General features: G+C 30.9%; 1 protein-coding gene across 2 annotated transcripts; it reads right to left on the bottom strand.

Annotated features, from left to right (window-relative positions):
- LOC107456496 (cathepsin L-like peptidase) lies at window positions 1-21,292 on the bottom strand. 2 transcript variants are annotated; one of them, XM_043054131.3, is made up of 9 exons: window positions 20,964-21,292; window positions 15,607-15,706; window positions 11,011-11,160; window positions 9,750-9,902; window positions 8,893-9,016; window positions 5,392-5,492; window positions 2,542-2,705; window positions 443-553; window positions 1-226 (listed from the first exon to the last, which is right to left on the bottom strand). In XM_043054131.3, the coding sequence occupies exons 2-9, from the start codon at window positions 15,697-15,699 to the stop codon at window positions 127-129; spliced, it is 996 nt and encodes a 331-aa protein (XP_042910065.2). In that variant the 5' UTR covers window positions 15,700-15,706; window positions 20,964-21,292; the 3' UTR covers window positions 1-126. The 2 variants fall into 2 exon arrangements, with proteins under 2 accessions (XP_042910065.2, XP_042910064.2); XM_043054130.3 differs by lacking the exon at window positions 20,964-21,292 and adding an exon at window positions 16,904-17,058.
- Between the last annotated feature and the right edge of the window lie 3 nt (window positions 21,293-21,295).

The following is a 21,295-nucleotide window of genomic DNA, read 5'->3' as shown; positions in this document are numbered from 1 at the left end:
TTACTATTTACATTTTTTATTAAAATGTTCCATTATGAAACTATATCACACAAAAATAATGTTATGGAATGTTTAAAATCAATGAAAATTTAAAGTAGAATTGAAGTCATTACATGTAATCGATAATCAAACGGATGGAAAACTAGCTTTAGTCGCAATACCACATTGATTATCTCTGTTTCTGGACATTTTAATGTAACCATTCATTCCCCAAGAAGTGCCCCAACTGAAAAATATAAAATATGAAAAAATACATAAATACATTATACATATTTATATAAATACTAAAATTTGTTTGACTCAAAATTAATATTTGAGAATTAATGTATAAAATTTTCAAATAACATTTGAGATTTTCTAAATCTAAAATTGTTAATGCAAAATATTTTATTCAGATTTGAAAATATTTTATCTTAATATTAAGACAAGGACAATCTCGTACCTGTTCTTCACCAACCAATAATCTAAACCGTTTTCGGTTCCATATCCAACAACAAGAACGGCATGATCTAGCTCGCTTGTACTGCAAAATTCTTCATCGTAGATGCCACTTCTACAGAATTATAGAAGTATATATATAACAGAAATGTAGTAAAGGTATATAGATACAGGTTTACCAACAAAATTGGTTTTGTAATATATGAATAAAACACTATAGTACAACTTCTTAAATTGCATGGCAGAAACAGAGCATGATTTGCTTTTGATAGGTAAAGACGCGGTAAGAGCAATATGGGGCATTAATGGATATACACAGCAAAAAACATCTGCTAAATTTACAGAAAGAAAAACTCTTAGCTGGTGTGCTGGTATAATATAGTTTACTTCAAAGAGAAATACTCTGTTATTTAAAAATAGACGAAAGCTACCAAATAAGCTACCAAATTCTGTAGCTAATTTTTAAGCTACCAAATACTGTTATTTTAATATACAAACTCTGTTATTTTAATAGAAAAAAACTCTATAAATCAGCTATGGGTACGGTGCGAGTCGAGCGAAAAATTCTCGTGACTAGTGAACACCGGGAATCGAACTCGCTCTCCGTCATCGGGATGCGAGCGCTCTGACCCTTGAGCCACAGCAGCTCTATTGTGTGGTTATGACGCGAAATCTTAAACTGTTTTTACCTTTAAAATGTTCATTATTGAAATCATATTTAAGTGCAAAAAACATTTAAAACTACATTGACCCACCCTTCAAACTAGCAATTTAATTTAACTTACCAAAACATTATATCGAAATACAAATAATAATCAGGTAGAATATCAATGTGACAATGAAGTCGAATTGCAATTTTATTTATACGATGAACAAAACTATTAAATGATTTCTGAACTGCATGGCAAAACTGCAAAATTGCATTTCAAAGACTGGAATTTGAATTGATAGTTTTAATCCGTTTATGATTCGAGTGGAAATCGGAGAAAGAATGTTCTGTGAAAGAAAAACAAAAGCGGGAATTTTCGGCAACTTACAGGTGGATTAAAAACAGAAAAAACTGGTCTTTACCTTTAAGCACTTTTCTTTCTGTTAAATATATGATAGCTTTCTGTAGAATTTACAGTTATTTTTTATAGTGTGATAGTATATAGCAATATAATAGTGATGGAAAGATAAAAAATTATGTGAGGATAATACATTTTTTTAAGGGAAGTCGGTAGGGCATATATCAATAATACTAAAACTGACCTTTACTGATGTACTTTTTCTAAGAAAGTACACATGATATCACTTCGAAATTTTTGGGGGAACATCTGAAATATATGCAGAATACTTTTTGAGCTATGGAAGAATTTTGCTCAAAAATGATGAAACTTTTTTTAAAAATTGAAAGTTTTCAGAATGCAAACACAATGTCAGTACATTCTAACTTTTTTGCTAAATGGTTACTTAAAGTTCGCGAATTTTTTTTCGTTTTTGACTAAAGCAAAATTATTTTTAGAAGAAGAAAATAACTATCATTAGGCTTAACACTAGATATCGTTTTACACAAAGGGCAATTTATCATCACTTTGTGACACCACTTAACTAACAACTGAGCTTATAACAAAAATCTAAAAAAAAATCCGCAATTACATTAAAAATCTAAAAAAAAAATGACTGTTTTAGAGACTTGTTCCTCCTTCTCCCACAAAGAAACAAGGGAACTCGTTACGTAACAGAGCCCCTTTCCTGACTTCGAGTATCCACAAAATTTTAGACAAATATTTATATAAAAACGTAACTGTTTAGAGGCTCCCACTATCAGGCATTATGCACTTATCAAGAAGTACAGCAGCAAATAAAAAAAGTATGAATCAGTGAATTCATATTATTCCTCATGGAAATTGATTCCATGATGATTGAATTGACTCAATTGACTGGAGTAGTACTTAGTAATAGTTAAGATAATTGACCCTAGCTGAAGATTCTTTTAATTTTGTACACTGTGTACTTTTGCGTAGTTCATCATAAATATTTCTGATAACATAAGGAAATATTATTGGAAATAATAAGTGAAATAACAAAGAAGAATTACACTACATTCTTTAACACACTTACTGATATGAATGGAAACTGGGCTGACTGGCATCAATCGCTACAGAGATTGGACCTACAGTTGCGACTGCCTTTTTTAATGATTCTTCGTCCCCGGAACCTATGTCGACATATCCTGTACAATTCGCTCCAACGTTTTCTTTCTTGAAAAGACAATTTAAACTGGCCTGAAAGAAAAATACTTCAGATTGAACTCCGTATTTCACAGACATTTTGAGAACATTTATTTCAATATATTTTAACATGAATAAACCGTTTAAAATTAAGTGTTGCGCGTTTTGAATAGTTCACTTTTCATTGTTTCAAAGGAAATTTAATACAAAAAAAGTCTAACGGAGAAAAATTTGATGCTCAAACAAATAAATAGGCAAAGTAGACGCTAATACTTCAAAAATAGAAACTCATCCACTTTATTTACTGATTATTTCTAACATTTTTTATTCAATATTTGTGTTTCGTAGTTTGATTAAATTTATTAATCAGATTGATTCTGTTGATCTGTAATGTTAGGCGAAAATCAAAATTCTAATCTCAATAATAAATTGTTGCCCATTTCGTTAACTATCCGTTTCTTTCTCTCCCTTTAGTACTGCTCTTTTCCCTCCTACTTTAGCAGGGTTCCCACGACCTGGAAAAAATATATGAGTCGTTTTTCAAGACTACTGAAAAATATTCCAATTTCGCTTTCTTTTGAGAATTTTTTGCATATTTACTTTAAATTAAAAATTTATTGTAGCTTAAAGCAACTGGATTTATTTAAGTTTTTCAACCACTGCAATTTTCCAGACAGTAGAAACCTTGTTTAGAATCTCCATTGAGTTAAACTTGGAAGGCTTTTCGCTGTTTCCAATATGTGTAATACAAACATAATGAAAGCTTTAAATTTCGGTGTCGGCTGTGAGAGTTTAAGAAATTTAAAGATTCCGAGTTAAACAGTATGTATGAGTGGTTAAAAGTTGTAATAAAATAAGTCCCACATTGATCGTAAGACACGGTTCCCAGTAGATCACCAAAGTCAAGCCTCACTGATCGCTGTCAGTGACTGCGTGGGTGAGTACTTTGAACAGCCTACGAAGGAACTGAAGTGTGCAATAGAGAACCTTGAAAAACTGTTCTACCATAAAGTACTCGAATTCGAGCACAGGTTGTCGGGCTATCAAAACGGGAGAGATAGGTCCTTGGCAGAGGATCAAATTACGATGGCATGTCCTCAGATCATATTTTCCAGACTGTCACCGTTGTGCAACTTTAGTGTGACCTGAATAAATTATTGTTAGTGTAATAAAATAAAACATAATAAGCTCATCGGACAAAAAATTAGTCACCCTAGTGCGCAGACACCGATGAATCCTTAGGCTTCGTTAGATGACGCAGTGGTAAAGTGACATGCTCAACTGCATGCACACTGCTTCACCCTGATCAAAGACAAGTAGCTATCAGTGAGGCATTTTTGTTTGAAGCGGAAATTGTTTGTAAATATGGGTAAGAGTAAAGATGTGATAGAGTGGTAAAAAGGGGCAATTGTGTTTGGCCGTGCCAATGGTCATATGGTGAATAAAGTTGCTGGATTTGTTGGCGTTTCAAAGCTGACTGTTCAACGTGTCTACAAGCAGTGGTGTAATATACGTGGTCACGAAAGACACCGTCAGAATTGTGGTCGGAAAAAGATCCTGCATGAAAGTGACCGGAGACGCGTTTCACGACTTTTCAATCAAAATCGCTTCCAAACTAGACAGGAATCACTTCAGTTACTAAATGAAGATCCATCCCAGTCTTTTAGTGAGAAAAAATTGCGAATGGAGCTGCATGCAATGAACATATGGAGTCGAACATCTCGTAAGAGGTCATTGCTCGCACTTGCACATAAAGCTGCGCGACTTCAGTGGGCTAGAAGTCACCGAACATGGGCAGTTGCTGACTGGCAGAATGTAATATGGTCTGAAGAATCACGTTTTTGCATTTATTCAAAAGAAGCACGTCTGCAAGTGCAACGCAGACCAGATGAAGCATTTCATCCTGACTGTGTGCAAGCATAGGTTCAAGCCGGAGGTGCGTCTGTCATGACTTGGGGGTGTTTTTCTCATTATGGATTGGCCTCCTAACTGAGGGGGCCACTAACATGACCCAACATATTTATTTGAAAGTTCTGGACAATTAGGAGTTACCTTTCAGTCACCCTCTTCATGTAAAGTGTGTTGTTGATACCCCTATTTTTCAAGATGACAACAGCAAAGTTCATGGGGAAGGAAGTATATGTGACTGGTTTTATGAACACTCAGACACTCAATTACATCTCGGCTGGCCAGCAGGCTCACCTGACTTGAACCCCATTGAAAATTTGTGCGACATGTTGGAACAACGGGTAAAACGCCAAAATCAGCATTCTCACAATTTGGTGAATTTGCACGATCAAATCCTCAACGAGGGGCTTAAACTGGATTCGACGTACTTGCAAAATCTTGTGGGCTCACTTCCTAACCGAATCCAGGCAGTCATCAAATCTAAAGACGGTGTTACACGTTATTAAATGATCTTTTTCATGATTTCTCTAAGGGTGACTAATTTTTGGCAGGTGAGCTTATATTTCTTTAATAATACAACACTTGTTTTTACTCTGATTGATTAATGTTGCTTCGGATCAAGCTAAATTTATAAAGGTTCATAAACTATCAGAACAAACCAAAGTAGTAATTAAGGCAGAATATTTGAAACTTAGTTTACTTTATTATTTTTATAAAGATTTGAAAAACAAAATTTGTGTTACGTATCCTTTTTAATCTGAATTTCAAAAGGAAGGAAATAAAGCATTTTATGTAACGTTGCAATATATTTTAACAACCCTAAGTAACATACGTTTGCTGTGTAAGGATAAGACACTTCCGTATCGATTCCCAGATTGTCTTGAATATATTTGAAAGCATTGTCCATCCATCCTCCATTGCAGCCATTATTTTCTATGAAAAATACAAGTAAAATATACAGATATAACTATAATATACATATAAGTATACATAATATACGTATGTAAGATATAAATACAATATACAAATATAAGTAACGAGTAGCATGTATCTAAAAAACTTCCGAAAAGCTGATATCTATAAGAACATTACTTCATTGAGAAAAAAATATGGTCAAAACTTTCAAAATATGGTAAAAATTACAGCATTTTTTTTTTACTATCTGGGAAGATGAAAAATACGGTAATTTTTACAGTAGCACTTTGATAATGACTTTTGATAGAATTACAAATAAAATGTGACTTTATTATCTTGTTGTATGGCAGTAAATTTTGACTGCGAAATACATTTATGGGATTACTTGAAAAAAGAGAGTTTTATTTTTGTGAGAACAAGAAATCTTATAAGTAATTTTCTATCTTATTAATAAATAGCTATTATGCTAATAAGTGTTATAAATTACACCAAGAAGCAATTCTTTTTTGTTTTCTGTTTCATACGATTTTTTAATGGATCTTGGATATTTTCACGTTGCTAATTTCAAATCTGCAATAGATTTCTCTCTCCGAGCAATAGTTTTATTAATGCCATTTTAGTCTATTTTTAACTATATGTGCAAGTTTAAAAACGTTATATACATGACAGGGGGTCGCATAAAGACTTCTAGGAGAGTTAGGGCATATTATCAGGATAAAAGTTGCAAAGGAACCCATGCCCGCAAGCATCATCAAACGCCACTAGGAGCGTTTCCCTATTATAAACTTTTTTTCCGCATGTTTCGGTTCTCATGCAACAGTTCATAAATAGGGAAGTGCCCTAACCGCGTACGACGACATTTCCGGTGATGTACAATCTTGCAGTGGCGTAGCGAGCTTAACTCGCGCCCGGGGCACAATACCCTTTTAGCGCCCCCCCCCCATTCGAAAACCATATAATATTATACGTAAAATATACTCGCAAATAAATAAATAAATAAAGTCACGGACTCAAGCTAGGCTTTCAATTTGAGACAAAAAATGTAGTTGAGAGAACAAGACTAGATTTTGAAATGTATATGATCATCTAGAATTAGTTCAAAAGATACCTATTATTTATTTTACATATTTATAAAGAAATATTTTAAAAACACGCAGTTTTAAAACAATAAAAAAGTAAATATTTATTATCTGTAAGGAGATACATATATTTAATAATCATATGATTATAATACATTAATAAAACTAATTTCTATGTCTAAATTTTCCGTGCTTTTGATGAAGCAAATGTATCAATAATATCATCAAAATTGATCATTTAAAATTTTTCTCTTTCCACACTTAAAAATGCTAGGCCACTTAGGCGATCTGTCAAAATTAATTTTAATTTGCTGAATGAACGTTCGCAGCTAGCAATGGATACTGAGATAGTCAGGAGTATTTGAAATGCCGCTCTCAGATTTGGAAAAACATCTTCTCCATTCGAGATTGATTATAAAAGTAAGAAATTCTAATGGAGTTTTAGATTTAATTTCTTTTCTACTGCGGAGTAACATTTTGCTGTCACATATTTTGATAAAAAGTTCTATTACATTGAAATCTGTATTATAAAATTCACCCAGATTTTTAAAATTTTTTTTCAATGTCGTTATCAACATTATCCTTGTTTAATAAATTTTCGACGTCTAGTAGAAATCCAAATTTGAAATGTACACATTTCTTGTTGGAGACGATCAAAAGTGCTTTTCATTACTCGAGAAATTTCACTTTCTGCGGAAAGACCACCATAGCCAATTCTCCAGGCACGTATTGTTGTATCCATATCCCATTTTTCACAAAGAGACTCTGCTTTTTCTATTGCCTCTTTACAGAGCTTATCTCAAATTTCGGCTAGTTCAGTCGCTAATGATTCAAGATCATGGAACACTTCTCTAAAATTCAATCTAGGATCTTGTAATCTGAGCTGCACACGATCAATCCTTCTTAAGATTTCGTACCAGAAATGAACTAAAGTTATAAAACTAAAGGTTAGTATATTTTGCAACAGAACTGTAGCTTCACTTCTGTTGTCACTTGTAGTGGTAGTGTGCTCTGCTAATTTTTCTATTAGTTCTCTTATATTCTATAGCCCATAGATGATAACGATAACCGCTTCTATTCTGGTGCTCCATCGCGTTTCAGATGTGTGACCTGCCATCACGGCAGCATTATCGCAACATTGTGATCTGCAGTTTGTTAATGAAATTTCATCGTAATTTAATTTCTCTAAAATTGTATTTTCGATCGAGGCTGCATCTTTAGCATGTATTTCAATAAAACTAAAAAAAGAATCGTTGATGGAAACTTTTTTATTGATAAAATCAGCATCTACATACCTAGCGACTTGGGACATTTGTTCTCGATGTGATATATCAGGAGTTGAATCAAACAAAAGTCCATAATATTTCTTTCTTTTGATATCGTTTATTAGTTGATTTCGAACTGTAGATGCCAGAAGATGAATGAATTCATTTTGAATCTGTGGTGACAAATATGAGAACAACAAATTTTTCTGCTAACAAATTTTTTCATACTCTATTCACTTAATAATAGAATCGTCGAATAGATGTAGTAAGTAATCTTATTTGATTTATTACTTACCAAGAATGCCTTGAACTTGAAAGGTAATAACATGGTGAAATATAAAATATAATTTATGCTGACATTAAACTTATATACAACATTTAATAACATTTCATTTTTATTCTAAGCAGAGCGCGATGACAAGGACGTGAATTAAATATTGAAATATATTTAATATGAATATGAATTTAATATAATATTTAATATGAATTAAATATTAAATATTTTGAATAATATTTATGAATTAACATTTATTATATTACACTGGCACAAATTTAAATTATATTTTCCAGAAATCAATTCTAATAAAAAAAAATTATCCAGCAATTTTTTGTTTTGCGGACCATTTGGCGCCCCTTTGTGAGTAGCGCCCGGGGCATGATGCCCCCCCTTGCCCACCCCTCGCTACGCCACTGCAATCTTGATGATGCGCCCTAACTTCCCGAGAAGTTGGTCGCAACACTTACGCGAGAAATAAAACGTTTTTAAATTTGAACTTTCTGTAAAATCTGTACTTTCAAAAACAAAATAATTTCAGATTTGAAATCCCCACTCCCGAATTAGGAAAGATCAAGTGCTTGTATGAATGCAACAAAAATTTATTCCTCAGTGTTATCATAATTAACAGGTGATTAGTCACATTGTTCATGTCAACTTAAGGACACGATTTGCGTGTATTCAAATTTTAAACAATTGAAACAAAAAGAATCATGTATTCAAACTACTACAATTAAAAAAAAAACTTAAATACCCTATTTTGTTATTATATTTGCGAAGTATAAAGAGAGATTTTGTACCATATACCCAAGTGCAGTCCACTAGATTCTGTTCACTGAGGGATATTAATTGGCCAGTTTTCTTTTTGTGTTGACCTTCTAGTGATCCTGTGGTGGAGAATGCCCAACAAGATCCACAGTCTCCCTAAAATATATGACCACAAGTATAGTTAAATTTAACAAAAACCATATGAAAACGAATAACAACCTAAAACACAATTTGGTTCTTTCTTTCTTTTTTTAAAAATTATTTTATTATACTAATAAGCTGATTTTGATGAGAGTTTTTCTTTGTCAGTTTTGTCCCGCAGTGGACTGATCGTAATGACACCGTTCCCAAGTAGAACACCGAAGTCAAGCATCACTGATTGCGGTCAGTAAGCGGTTGGTTGATCATTTTGATCAGCCGGCGTAGGGACCACGGGTGCGCTGTATTAGCCTTCCTTAAACTGTTCTACCGTAAAGTGATCGACTTCGCGCCATCGGGCTACCAAAGCAGGAAAGCGATCCCTTCTGCAGAGGATCAAAATCGCAATGGCATGTTTTCGGATCATCCTCAGGGATGTTTCCCGGACCGTCGCCAATAGCCCATTGTGCAGCTCTAGTGCGACGTAAATAAAGTGCCTACCTACCTATCTTTGTCAGCTTTAAATTAAATTGGATTTAGCAATTAAAAATTGAGACCTTTTCACAGCGTCACCAATCAATTGCTGTCTTCAGTGCTAGGCATTTTTTAAATTCATTTTCACAATTGCGTGTTGTTTGTGTTTTTTTGTTTGAAATTTTTTTTCTGATAAGCTCTAATCTTAGGGATTTTGGCAATGAATAACAAATTTAATATAAATATTTTGTAAGTTTAAATTTTATTGTATGCTTACTTGGTCTTTGACAGGCGTAACCAGTCCTTGCTCTCGCCAATCAACTTCATCAGGAATGTATGCATTGGAAGGTTCAACCCAATTAGATCCGCTGCCATTTTGACGGTAGTTGCTTTTGAATCCATTAAGACGACTCACAATTTCAGCGCTGCTCTATAATTCAACAAAAAAGTAATCTATTTCTCTCTAGATTTAAAAGTAAGTATATTCTAGTTAGTGAAGTTTGCTGTACTTACTTTAAATAATTTAATTTAATAATAAAAAAAAAATTTCGCAATGTTATTATTCATGAAAGGCTTGGGGCAATATAATGGCAATGTTTCATCAAACTGGTTCTCAATATTGTTTCCAAATGGATACTTTATCAGTTTTCGCATTTTCCTCTTGCTGGTTTTGCAATACAAGTAAACATTTTAATTTCAGCAAAGAAACAGAGGTGTTTTTCAGAAGAAACTGTTTATAATAAAAGCATTATAGATCGATTTGAAACTGTGCCTTATCATGTCACAGTCCCAAGGATTTCATATTTAATAAATGTTGCATTCTTCTACGCAATAAACTTTTAAAAACAGTCAGTCTAATCTTGGAAATCCTGTGTTTCATAAAATGAATTAAATACAGGATGTCCCAAATTAGACTGACAGTTTTTAAAAAAAAATATTTCATATAGAAAATTAAGGTTAAAAAAAATTTTTGCAGCAAATCTATGTGATAAGTCAGGAATTTTTCCTCAAAAAATCCTGCTTTTGTTCAAGCATTAAGTAGTAAGTCAAGTACGAATTGCAATATCTTCGATATGTTCTCCATCACACACTACCTCATGTCGTAATAGATAAGCAAAATTTTTATACATCTAAACATAAAAGAAAAAACAGGTAACGACACAGTGCTATCTAGCAAAAACATTTTAAACTAAAGCCAGGGTCTCTGGCAGATAAAAAAAAAGTATATTTTGTCACACGAAATTACTGCGAAATTTGTATTTTTAACTTCGTGTAAGATTTTTTTGAAATCAGTCAGTATAATTTTAAATACCACGTATATTTACATTCTAAAATTACAAAAAAAAATTGGATACTTTCTTCACACCATAAAATATTTTACAAAAAAAATTCATTAAGTTACAAGTGCCTGATTTACAGAAATCCCATAGAATATTATTTTAGAAAATTCATATTTTTCACCACTTTCCCGACAATTTTAAAGATGAGGAAAAAAATTTAATGCTTAAAATAATTCAGCAGAAAATACATAATGTTACCAGATCTGAATATTTGTTAATGCCTTTTCTATACGTAAAGAATCCGAAATCAGCTAGATGATTATGGTGTTCAACTTCCGCAAATTTCTGTTCCCAAATCAATCTTCTTGCTAGCTCTTCTCTTCCATCATAAAATTTTCCAAAAGTGTTCTGGAAGCAAATTATAATTTTCTGTATTAATTAGTTATTTAAATTTTAATCACAAAAAACAGTCTTTAAAGAATAAATATATTTCTTTAAAAAATTCATCTTTTACGAGCTGATAGAATAAGAGATATCTAAAGTTTACAAAATTCTCTATCTTAATTTTTACCTCTTATCTGTATTTTTAATAATTATTATTATTACCATTGTAATTTTTCTTCAAAATAAATCCTCTGAGAGTTTTTACCTGTTTCTCATGTACTTACTAGATACACTAAAATTAAGAAAGTTCATTACAACATACAGGCAAAACTCATCATGTGACAGGTGTCCCAGTATTTACGCAAGATTTGAATTAAATAGAAAATTAATCAATTTAGTAGAGGCAACATTAAAAAGATTACAATTTGACACCGAACAGTAAAGAGTTAGTAAAGATGCTCAAAAGAACAACGCGTTTTCATTTGTGAGCAACATTTCATAAATAATGAAAGTTTGGCTGCTACAGTTTGCAAATTTCGCACCAAATATGGTCAAAATATTGATTTTACTCAATGTAAAGATAGTTGTTAAAAAGATTAGAGAGTCTGGATTAGTTTTAGTGACGCTAACCACACTAATCGTTCAATACACGTGTGTTTCGACATGTGTATTGGATAACATGCGTTTTTCAACAAGACTGCGTGACATGCCTTGCAGTCCTTGAATCAATCCAATTACTGCATAAGACATTTCCAGGTCGTGTATTCTCTAGTTTCGGTGATCAGAATTGTCCCCCTCCCTAGAACATGTGACTGAGCATTACTATTGAATTTCTTTCTAAGTAGTTATTTGAAGTGAAAAATGTATTTCAACAAGCCTACATTAACCCTTGCATTGAAGGAAGAGATTTATCCACATTTATGCAAAATGGTAATGAAAAATTTCAATGGAAGAGTAAATATGTGATAGTAAAACTGTGGAACCCATTTGCCTACTGTGCTATTCCATACATAACCCCATCCTATTTATTTTATATTTCAATTTAAAAAAAAATTTAATTAGAAAAAAAATTTGCTTTTGATTTAATTCAAATCTAAAGTAAATTTTATGACACTTTTTTTATCTCAATAAGTTATCATTGTCTAAACTGAAAGTTAAGCTCGTGAAAGGCATGATTGTTTTTACAAACTTTTGCACGCATCTCTGGTTCACTATGTGTATTTTAAATTATTGCCAAATGAGTAATAGCTGGGGTATTAATAGGTATTAAATTACATTACCTCTCCTCAAAACTGTCGATTTTTAGCCTGGTTAGCAGGGCGCTGGACTCACGTTTGTGAGAATGGGAGTTCGAATCCAGCCGTTCGAAGAATCCCCGTGCAGTAAATTGTGACTGGTACTCGGTAATTTTGTCCAGTCACAAAATCCTCCATGTTTCAAAAACAAATTATACTTCTCGGAGTACTGAATTGGAGATTGATCGCTTTCTGGTTCAGTAAAATTATGATCTGTGGAAGAATGAATGGATCAATGGGTCCACCCTATAAAGCAGGTGTGACGTATGAGTGTGGTAGAAGTCAAATTCTTGGCCATAGATGGCGCCACTGGAAAACAATAACAAGTTCACCCCCTCTAAGAGAACAACAAAACTGTCAATCTATTATCAGAATTTTTAAGGTGTCGAATAATATACATATTTTCTTATTTTACAACCCGTTGTCCATACTAGTATCACTTGTACAATTAAAATATTCTAAACTGTATGCCCACACAATTTAATTACAAGAACGTCTACCGCAATAAACTATTAATTTTTTACTGATTTTTTAAGCCTCAGAATAATTTTTAAAAAAAACATGCTTGTTCCCCTATCAAATTTGTAATTGATAAGAAGTAAGTAGATATACATTACGTTATATTAAAATATATAAACATGTATCATGCTTTATATTTAACATGTTTTATATGAAAATATACGAAACATGTACTATTGTATTTACAATAATTTATCAACAACATTAAACAGTAAATTTTGAAACTAAATTTTTAAGCTTGCAAAATAAATCCTTTTTAAGTTTCAAACTATTATTCATGCCTTTATATTGAATATATTAAAATATACTGAAGTGTATATCTGCTTACTTTTTATACAAAACAGAACTTCACAAATTTACTTTTAGTAACAAGAACTTCGATCTCAATAAAATCAAAATCACTGAATCTAAATATATAAACGAGCTTAATAACTCCGAAGCGAAATGTTTGAGCTTGCACTGTAAAACATTTTGGTGCATCGTTACAGCCATTTTTGTTGTTGAGCTAAACTAAATTTTTTTACAGTACATGTCATATTTTTTATTGCCTTCTTCACTGCTATAGTTTTATTTATTTTTGCATTCATTTTTTGTTTGTTTTTTTCCTAACAACACAGATTTTTATGTAAATTAGAATGAATTTATGGCTTCATTGCAAAAATTTCGTTTCAAAAACACTTTCTTAGTGATATATTTGCAATAATTCTTACAAACAATTGTTATTTTGTTAATTTTATGTAATTTTGTGCACGATAATGATAGTTCTATACTTAAAAATGTATTTAATTTGCTTCAACCGAAAAGTCGTGGCAACTAAACACCAAAATTTTTTAATGTGAAAAGTATTTTTTTTCTATGACTTTTTTCATTATTTATTAGGTTTCTAAGGACTTATCTGTGTTTTAATTAGTTCTTAAATTGCTCGGAATAACATACATGTTCTATCTTAAATACTTTTCTCCATTGGATAAATTTCCGAAAGTTCAGCTTTCTAATTATTAATCAATTTAATTTTAAAAAGAAAAGATCTTGAATACTAAAGCTGCATATTACGAGCGTATTTGTAGTGTACCTCTTACATTTCATTAAAAAACACAAGAGCTTTAGTTTCGAATCACTAGCGTATAACATTTTTTTTAAAAATATATTTTTATACAACGAAGTGAGAAGTAAGATATTTGACAATTCTAATTATTATAACGCATACACTATCAAAAATTTCTCATTAAATTGCGGTATAAAGTATCGGCACTTTGGGGTGTACCTTCTGTAAAATTCTTTTTTACCGTAAAATAATGTACCGTAAATTTTACAGTAATATTTATTCAATTAGATTTATTCTGAGATTTTATGGTAATTATTTTTGTTCCGTAACATGTTCCGGTAAAAATGTATTTTACACGAAAAAGTACCGGCACCCTTTGTGCAGATACTTTTTACTGTAATTTAATCTGTAACGTTTTAGAATGTACCTCTCTTATTGGTCTTGATAATTAAAAGTAGGAATTTTTGAAAGCAAACATACACGTACAGAAACATAGTATAAGTTAATTTTTTAATAGAAATTGCCGAAGGTGCCAATTTAAGAGCTTACGCAATTTTGTCTCAGAAAAATAGAGTTGTCACATTTTACCATTTGTTTACATTCGAAAAAACCAAAATCTGTGATTGCTTGTAATAATTTTTTGATAAAGTATACATTTTCGAAGCTTTCATTCAAGTATGTCACATTTATTCTTTGTTATCATTACAAAACAGCAATCCAGTCGGCCAAATGGCGACTGGTACACGTTAAATCTGTCGGGTCACGAAGTCCTCCATGTTTCCATAACAAATCGATACCTCTGGGGGTACTGAATTGGCGATTGATTGTTCTCTGGTTCGAGTCAAAATTACGATCTGTGGATGAATTAATAGATGTATGAATGGATCCGCTCTATAAACGGGAGTGACGTATGGGTGTGGTAGAAATCGAATTCTTTTCCATGAATGGCAGCACTGGAAAACAAGAACAATCGCACCCCCTCTGTCTTAATGGCTCACGACAACAACATTACAAAATAGAACTATAAGTGTTATATGAAAAGAGTTGTTGCTTCTAATGAAGCTCGGACAATCCAAAATCTCCACCCGTTAGTCTTTTGCGAATTAATTCAGTTAGGTGTGCCTTTCGTATGCCAATAGAGCGCCGCAAGTGTGAAAATACGTCTTGACTCTGAACCCTATGGATAGATGGCAGCATCACTCATTTACGAAGCCTTTTTCTTAATTTGGGCATTGATCTGAATCGAAGGAACTTTTCCGCAGATCCCTCTACACATAGTTCTGCTCAGCACACCGACCACAGAGAGTGAAAAGTTATATAAAATTCTTTCGAATAATAACTTAACGTAAAATTAGTGATGGATAATAAAGGAGAATTCTCTTCTCCTTAATTATCCATCACTAACTTCTAAATTTTCTCACAGCACACATAAGAAATAACAACAAATAACTTTCGAGGAAACATATTGGGTTTTATAGATATTTTATTTTACATTTAAAGTTTTCTGACTATTTAAAATATGCATCTTATAAATAATAACTTCATAAAAATTGATTATACATCAAATTTATTTATAAGTTGAATAAATAAATAATAGGTAGTAATCTTTACCTTAAATGCTACCCATTGTTCGTCTAGTTGATGATTAAAAGGAACATTTGCTGATACTACAACGAATGATACGATCAGAGCAATAAATTTCATGATGATTCTAAAAAAAAGTGATGAAAATTAGTTAGATCATCGTGAAAATGCGTCATTCAGGTAAATTGATTTGTTATTTTGCAATTGCTTTATTGTTTAAATAGTATTATTGGAAAGCTATAAAAGCATCTATATGATAGGCATGAAAAATATGAGAATTTATTTTTGAAAGTGGAAGTCAATATGGAGCTGAAGAGTCTTTTATTAATTAGCTTTTTTTAAGACTTTAATAATCACTCTTGCATTGTTATGTTTCATCAAGTTATAGTGTTAAAAATCGGTTAACCTTTGTCAATATTTTTACATTCATTCAAACACTCATCTTTAAAAAACTTGAAAGTGGAAAAGATAATAAGACTTATTCCATTTTCAAAAATAACGGCACATATATTGATTCACCAGCACGTCAGAAAACTTCACCATTCATTAGACATATTGCTGTCGGTCACTACTTAAATAGGTTTTATCTTTATATGAATGTTACGGAAAATCATTAGTTAAGCGCAAATAGGTGAAGCAAATCAAAAATTGATTGAAGATTGAGAAATCAATAATAAACTAATATGTTTGTATACATTTAATTATTCATGCTTACTTTTTTACAGCGCCGATGTCTGCAGTTTTTTTTTCTCTCGATGATTAGGCAATAGCTACTACATTGCCTAATTTTAGATTTATAAAATGTTTTCGAATTGTGAATAAGTTATAACGGTAAATTATATTTAACATATCAGATTACACTATTAAAATATTGATAACTTTACTTTAAAAATAAGATCTTCATAAATAAATGAATATGGGTAAAATTACTATACAATAAGTTTACAGTTCTAAACTAGTACGGAATCTGATAACTTGGGCTAAATGAAACAAGAAGAAAAATGTGATTTATGTGCTGAGAAAAATAATATGGTCAAAAGTTACCAGAATATGGTAAAATTTAAAATGTTTCTGATTCTAAGGAAGCTCCGAAACGCTCCGCTATTTTTACCGAAACGATTTGGTGATGATTTTAGTAAAATTAACAACATGATATCTGAAATAACATGATTTATTTGGTTAAACTTAGTTTTAGGCTTGGTAGTTTGTACTGAATCTGATGTGAAAAACAGAATTTTCCTATTATTATATTTTTCATATTATTTTCATATTACAAAAATAAAACAGTTATAATTTACTTAACTACTAAATTAATACAGCTTACCGAAATAGTCCATAAACGAGAAAGAAAACTTTTGATATGAAGTAAACAAGACTCTAAAGTTGAATGGCGTTGCCTTATCGGTGAATTGAAAAATTATCATTTTCCATGACAGAATGTTTGGTTGATTTATCTCTTATTCGGTAAAAGTTTAGTTCGCTCGTACATCGCTCTCCACTCAATATTAACCTATCATGGAATCGTTATCACATAAATAAATAAATAAAAATATGCACTTCTAAAATTTAATTTTTTCCCTTTGTGTCTTCATTTTAATTGAATGAAACAAGTAAGTATGAAAGCTATAAAGTGTATCTGAATGGCTAAAATATATTTACGACATTTTAAATTTTAGGAAAGTGAGATGGTTAAGGTTTTTATGCGCACGAAAAATGGAAGATTGAAAATTTGAAATCACATTCTTGATGAGACTTATGTATACTAAGAAGGACAAAAATAACAATGCTAGCAATATTTCAAAATAAGGTATTTTAAAGTGTTAAATTTACAATTCTTGTACTCTAGGAGGTTTCGTGGACTTCATTTCCAAATTACACAGATAAAGATCACAATACGAATGCTATTCAACACAAATCCTGAATTAGCATAACAACTTTTACTTATTAGTTGTTTGCTTTTTGTTACTTAGTTTACTCTCTTGTTTATTTATTTGTTAAGTTATTTACTTACTTATTCATTTGTTTATTCGTTTGTTTATTTCTTTTCCTTGCTTGTTTGCTTGTTTATTTGTTTGTATGTTTGTGTATTCATTTATTTATTTAATTATCTATTTGTTTGTTTGTTTATTTACTTATTTATTTTGCTTGATTTTTATGTGCTAATTTATCCATTCGTTTGTTTGTCTATTTATTCACTTATTCGTTTTTTTATTTATTTGTGTATTTTTATTTGTTTATTTGTTTAATTGTCTGCTCGTTTGTTTATTTATTTGTTTGTTTGTTTATTTATTTAATTATTTATTTGTTTTTTCGTTTGATTATTTGTTTATTTACTTCTTTTTTTCCTAATGCAACTAATTCAAACAATCAACAATCACAAAGACAACTAATAAACAGTTATTTCTTTATTTATTTAGGAAAGTTGTAAAACTGTAAAATGTCAAGGCAAAAGGTCACAAAACTATTAAAATCACAAATCATGGAAAAACGGGAGAAAATAGTATTCCTGAAATTGTACTGACTAAAATATCTGCCGAATGCAACTAAACCATTTGACGAATAGTTAAACAAACTAACAATTTTTTTCTTGACATTACGAATCGATACTTTCAAGTCACGCTTGAAAATAATAAAAGACTTCATTATAAAACAAACCCTTGATACGGGCCACCACTAATTAAACCTGAAATTATTGCTTAATAAGAATTGAAGGAATGAGTAAACGAAGGTTCTGAGGGACATATTTGTGAATATGAGCTGACTAACTTTTATGTTGACTATAAGAAATAAAGATTATATGCCTTTCTTTATTTCTTGTCCACAAACTTCCGATAAGCGAGATTGTTAAATTTCTAATAATCAATTAAACTGAACGCATCCTTTCTTTCGGAATATGATTTCTTATTTTCGTTTCATAATTCGTTTCCTAACCATTCTTATTTTCATTTCATTCCTCTTTATTGCTAGCAAAAAGGAGGATTTCTAAAGTTTTTTGTCCACTGACCTTAGCAAATACAATGGGAACATTTTAACGCCGAAAACATTCAAAGATAACCATTTAATGCTTTAATTCGTTAAAATATGTGAATATTTAAAGATTTGTTAAAAAAAATAATTAAATAACTATTTAGCTAAGTAAATTCCTTAGAAATCCCATTTTTTTTAAAAAGTCATGTGCTTCTGAAACTAAAAGATACTCTTTATGTCAAATATATGTTAAAAAATTTAAATAAATAAATAAAAATGCTGCTGGTAGAGTGTAAAAAAAATCTTGCTCCGCACTTCGGGAGCATCATCCGCAAAATCCATTTTTACTGTAGATACAATTTTATTCCGTAATTTTTACGGAAATATTAATTTAATAAAAGTGATTCTGGGATTTTGTTTACTAAATTCCACAGTAAAAATTATGGTACATCAGACTCTTTGCTCCGTAAAATTTACAGTAAAATGGATTTTGCGGGAAAAAGGTATCAGCATATTGGAGAGCTTTATTTTTTTGCCGTAATTTGATCCAGAATTTTTTACAATGCATAGGTGTATTTTTATAATTTTGGGATCCTGAAAGGGATACCAGTCATAAATGTGTAATGAAGTTTTCATAAGATTCCAAGGACATTCCTTAAGTTTTAAGTTACGAAGTATGAAAGGAAAGGATGAAAAAAACGTTGAATTGATATAAATTAAGTGGTCTTTTGTGATAAAGCGAAATACTCTCTAGGATTCTAAGAAAGAACTTATGATAACACTCCTGTTACAGTTGAATCATGCAATCATATTTGAATATTTGCTGTTAAACAGATTTGAACTAACAATGTAGCACTTAATGAATAACAGGAAACAATTTCAGATTGTACTTAAATTTCCGATACAATGCTTAAAACAGTTTCGCTTCATAAATTCTTATCAGAAGTTTCTTATAAAAGGCTCCTTGAGATTAGGTTTTGATATCACTCATGGGCTGCAATAGTGGCACAACTCAAAAAACACACGCTTTGAACTAAGAACAGGTGTAAATATGAAAATACACGTTCTTTCAGCAGCAATACTAGCACAACTCATAATTCAACTTGAAGGTAAGCAAACCAAACATTTAAGCAAACCAAACATTTAAGCAAACCAAACATTTAAGCAAACTAAAGCATTTCTTATGCATTTTCCTTAGCAATGAAAACTTTAAACCCACTCATCTCAAAATATGATTTTTTGAGTTGTGCCGCTATTGCAGCCCATGAGAGATATATTTGGAACAAATACAAAGCTTAGTATTTTCTCAACGACGGTTTTTATAGTATTAAAATGATGGGTTGATGAAAACAAATAAATGCTTAAACAAATTAAAATTTGTCTCATAAAACCATTGGACCACAAATGAAGAAAGATTAATTTTTGCTTTTTATAAATAAAGCTGAAACTAAGTGAAAAAACGAGTCAAAAGCACAATGAAAAGAAACTGACTACGCATTCACTGTAATAAATTCTGAATCAAATTACGGTAAAGTACCGGCGTTCAGGGTACTGGTACTTACGGTAAAATCCATTTTTACCGGAACATGTTACGGAAAAAAAATCTAATGTGTGTTAATTTTTTACAGTAATAATTATCTTAAAATCACCGGACTACTGTAATTAAATAAATATTACTGTAAAAATTGCTGTATAATTTATGGTAAAAGGTTTTTTTCGGTAAAATGGATTTTATGAATGATGCACCCAAAGTGCTGGTTCTTAATACCGTAATTAGATCCGGAATTTTTTACAGTATATAAAGTCATTTCAGAATCTAATGAAAAATCTTTTCAAGAATCTGATATGATATTTCTTACAATTCACATACTTTTATCATGATATATCATATACCTTTAGAGCATGTCATAAAAAACATTTGTTCCGTTAAATTTACTTTCATGTTTTGTATTTTTCACTAAATGTGTGGTAATAAGAATTATAATTTTAAAAACCAGAGTTTCCGATAAACCGTTAGCATATGAATGGAAAAATTACCAAATAAATGCTTTAAACCGTAAATTTTTATTTTATCAACCAAGATTATATTGTGTTTTTTTTCCCTTCAGAAATGTTATTACGGTATGGTAATTTTACCAGAATTTTTCACCGTATACTTAAAAGTAATCTGAAGATTTTCTTAAACGAAATTCCTAAGAATGTGTGAAGGTGTTTGTCCCACTTTTTAAACTAATTGCCAACAGATTTTTAATTGCATGCAAATTTTATTTGAAAGAGAAAATTTGGAACAAATTAAGAAATTTTTTGTCAAACATAAAATGCGTCAAATATCTTTAGCTCTTTTCTTCAGAATATACTTTTGTTAGAAAGCTTCAGATATTAGCTCATATTACTTAAAAAATAATAAATTAACGTACCTTTACAACAGCCAGCAGTCGAAACCAATACCTGAAGGTAACAATGAGGTCAGGACTGCACACATAATTTCAAGAGAAAAATTAAGTTTCAAAATTAACTGAGAAATTGCAGTAAAAAGTCAACTTTTTTAAAAAATTAAAATTTTCTAAATATTTTACTATTTTAAACTAAAATCTGAAGATGACTTTTAGGGGGTTAGTTAAAGTTATTTTATTTTACTTTTTGTTAAAAGTGTTCGTTCATCTTAAAAGTGAAACCTTAGACAGAAAGTAGTATTTTTTTCCCTTTACACCTGGACCCTTTCCTCAAGCCTTTATCTTCGTAATTCTGT

This window comes from Parasteatoda tepidariorum, chromosome 10 (assembly GCF_982258835.1).
Source record: "Parasteatoda tepidariorum strain Cologne lab strain chromosome 10, Ptep-v5.0, whole genome shotgun sequence".
NCBI lineage: Eukaryota > Metazoa > Arthropoda > Arachnida > Araneae > Theridiidae > Parasteatoda > Parasteatoda tepidariorum.
Note: the sequence above shows the minus strand (reverse complement) of the source record. Positions and strands in the feature narration are given on the sequence as shown.

Bases quoted from the DNA above. Each gene is read 5' to 3' on its own strand.
- LOC107456496 (XM_043054131.3), bottom strand. From the start codon at position 15,699: ATGAAATTTATTGCTCTGATCGTATCATTCGTTGTAGTATCAGCAAAT. The intron at 11,161-15,606 runs GTAAAGATTACT...ATTTGCTTCCAG, and splicing joins AACAATGGGTAGCATTTAAG to AACACTTTTGGAAAATTTTA. The intron at 227-442 runs GTACGAGATTGT...TATATTTTTCAG, and splicing joins TATTGGTTGGTGAAGAACAG to TTGGGGCACTTCTTGGGGAA.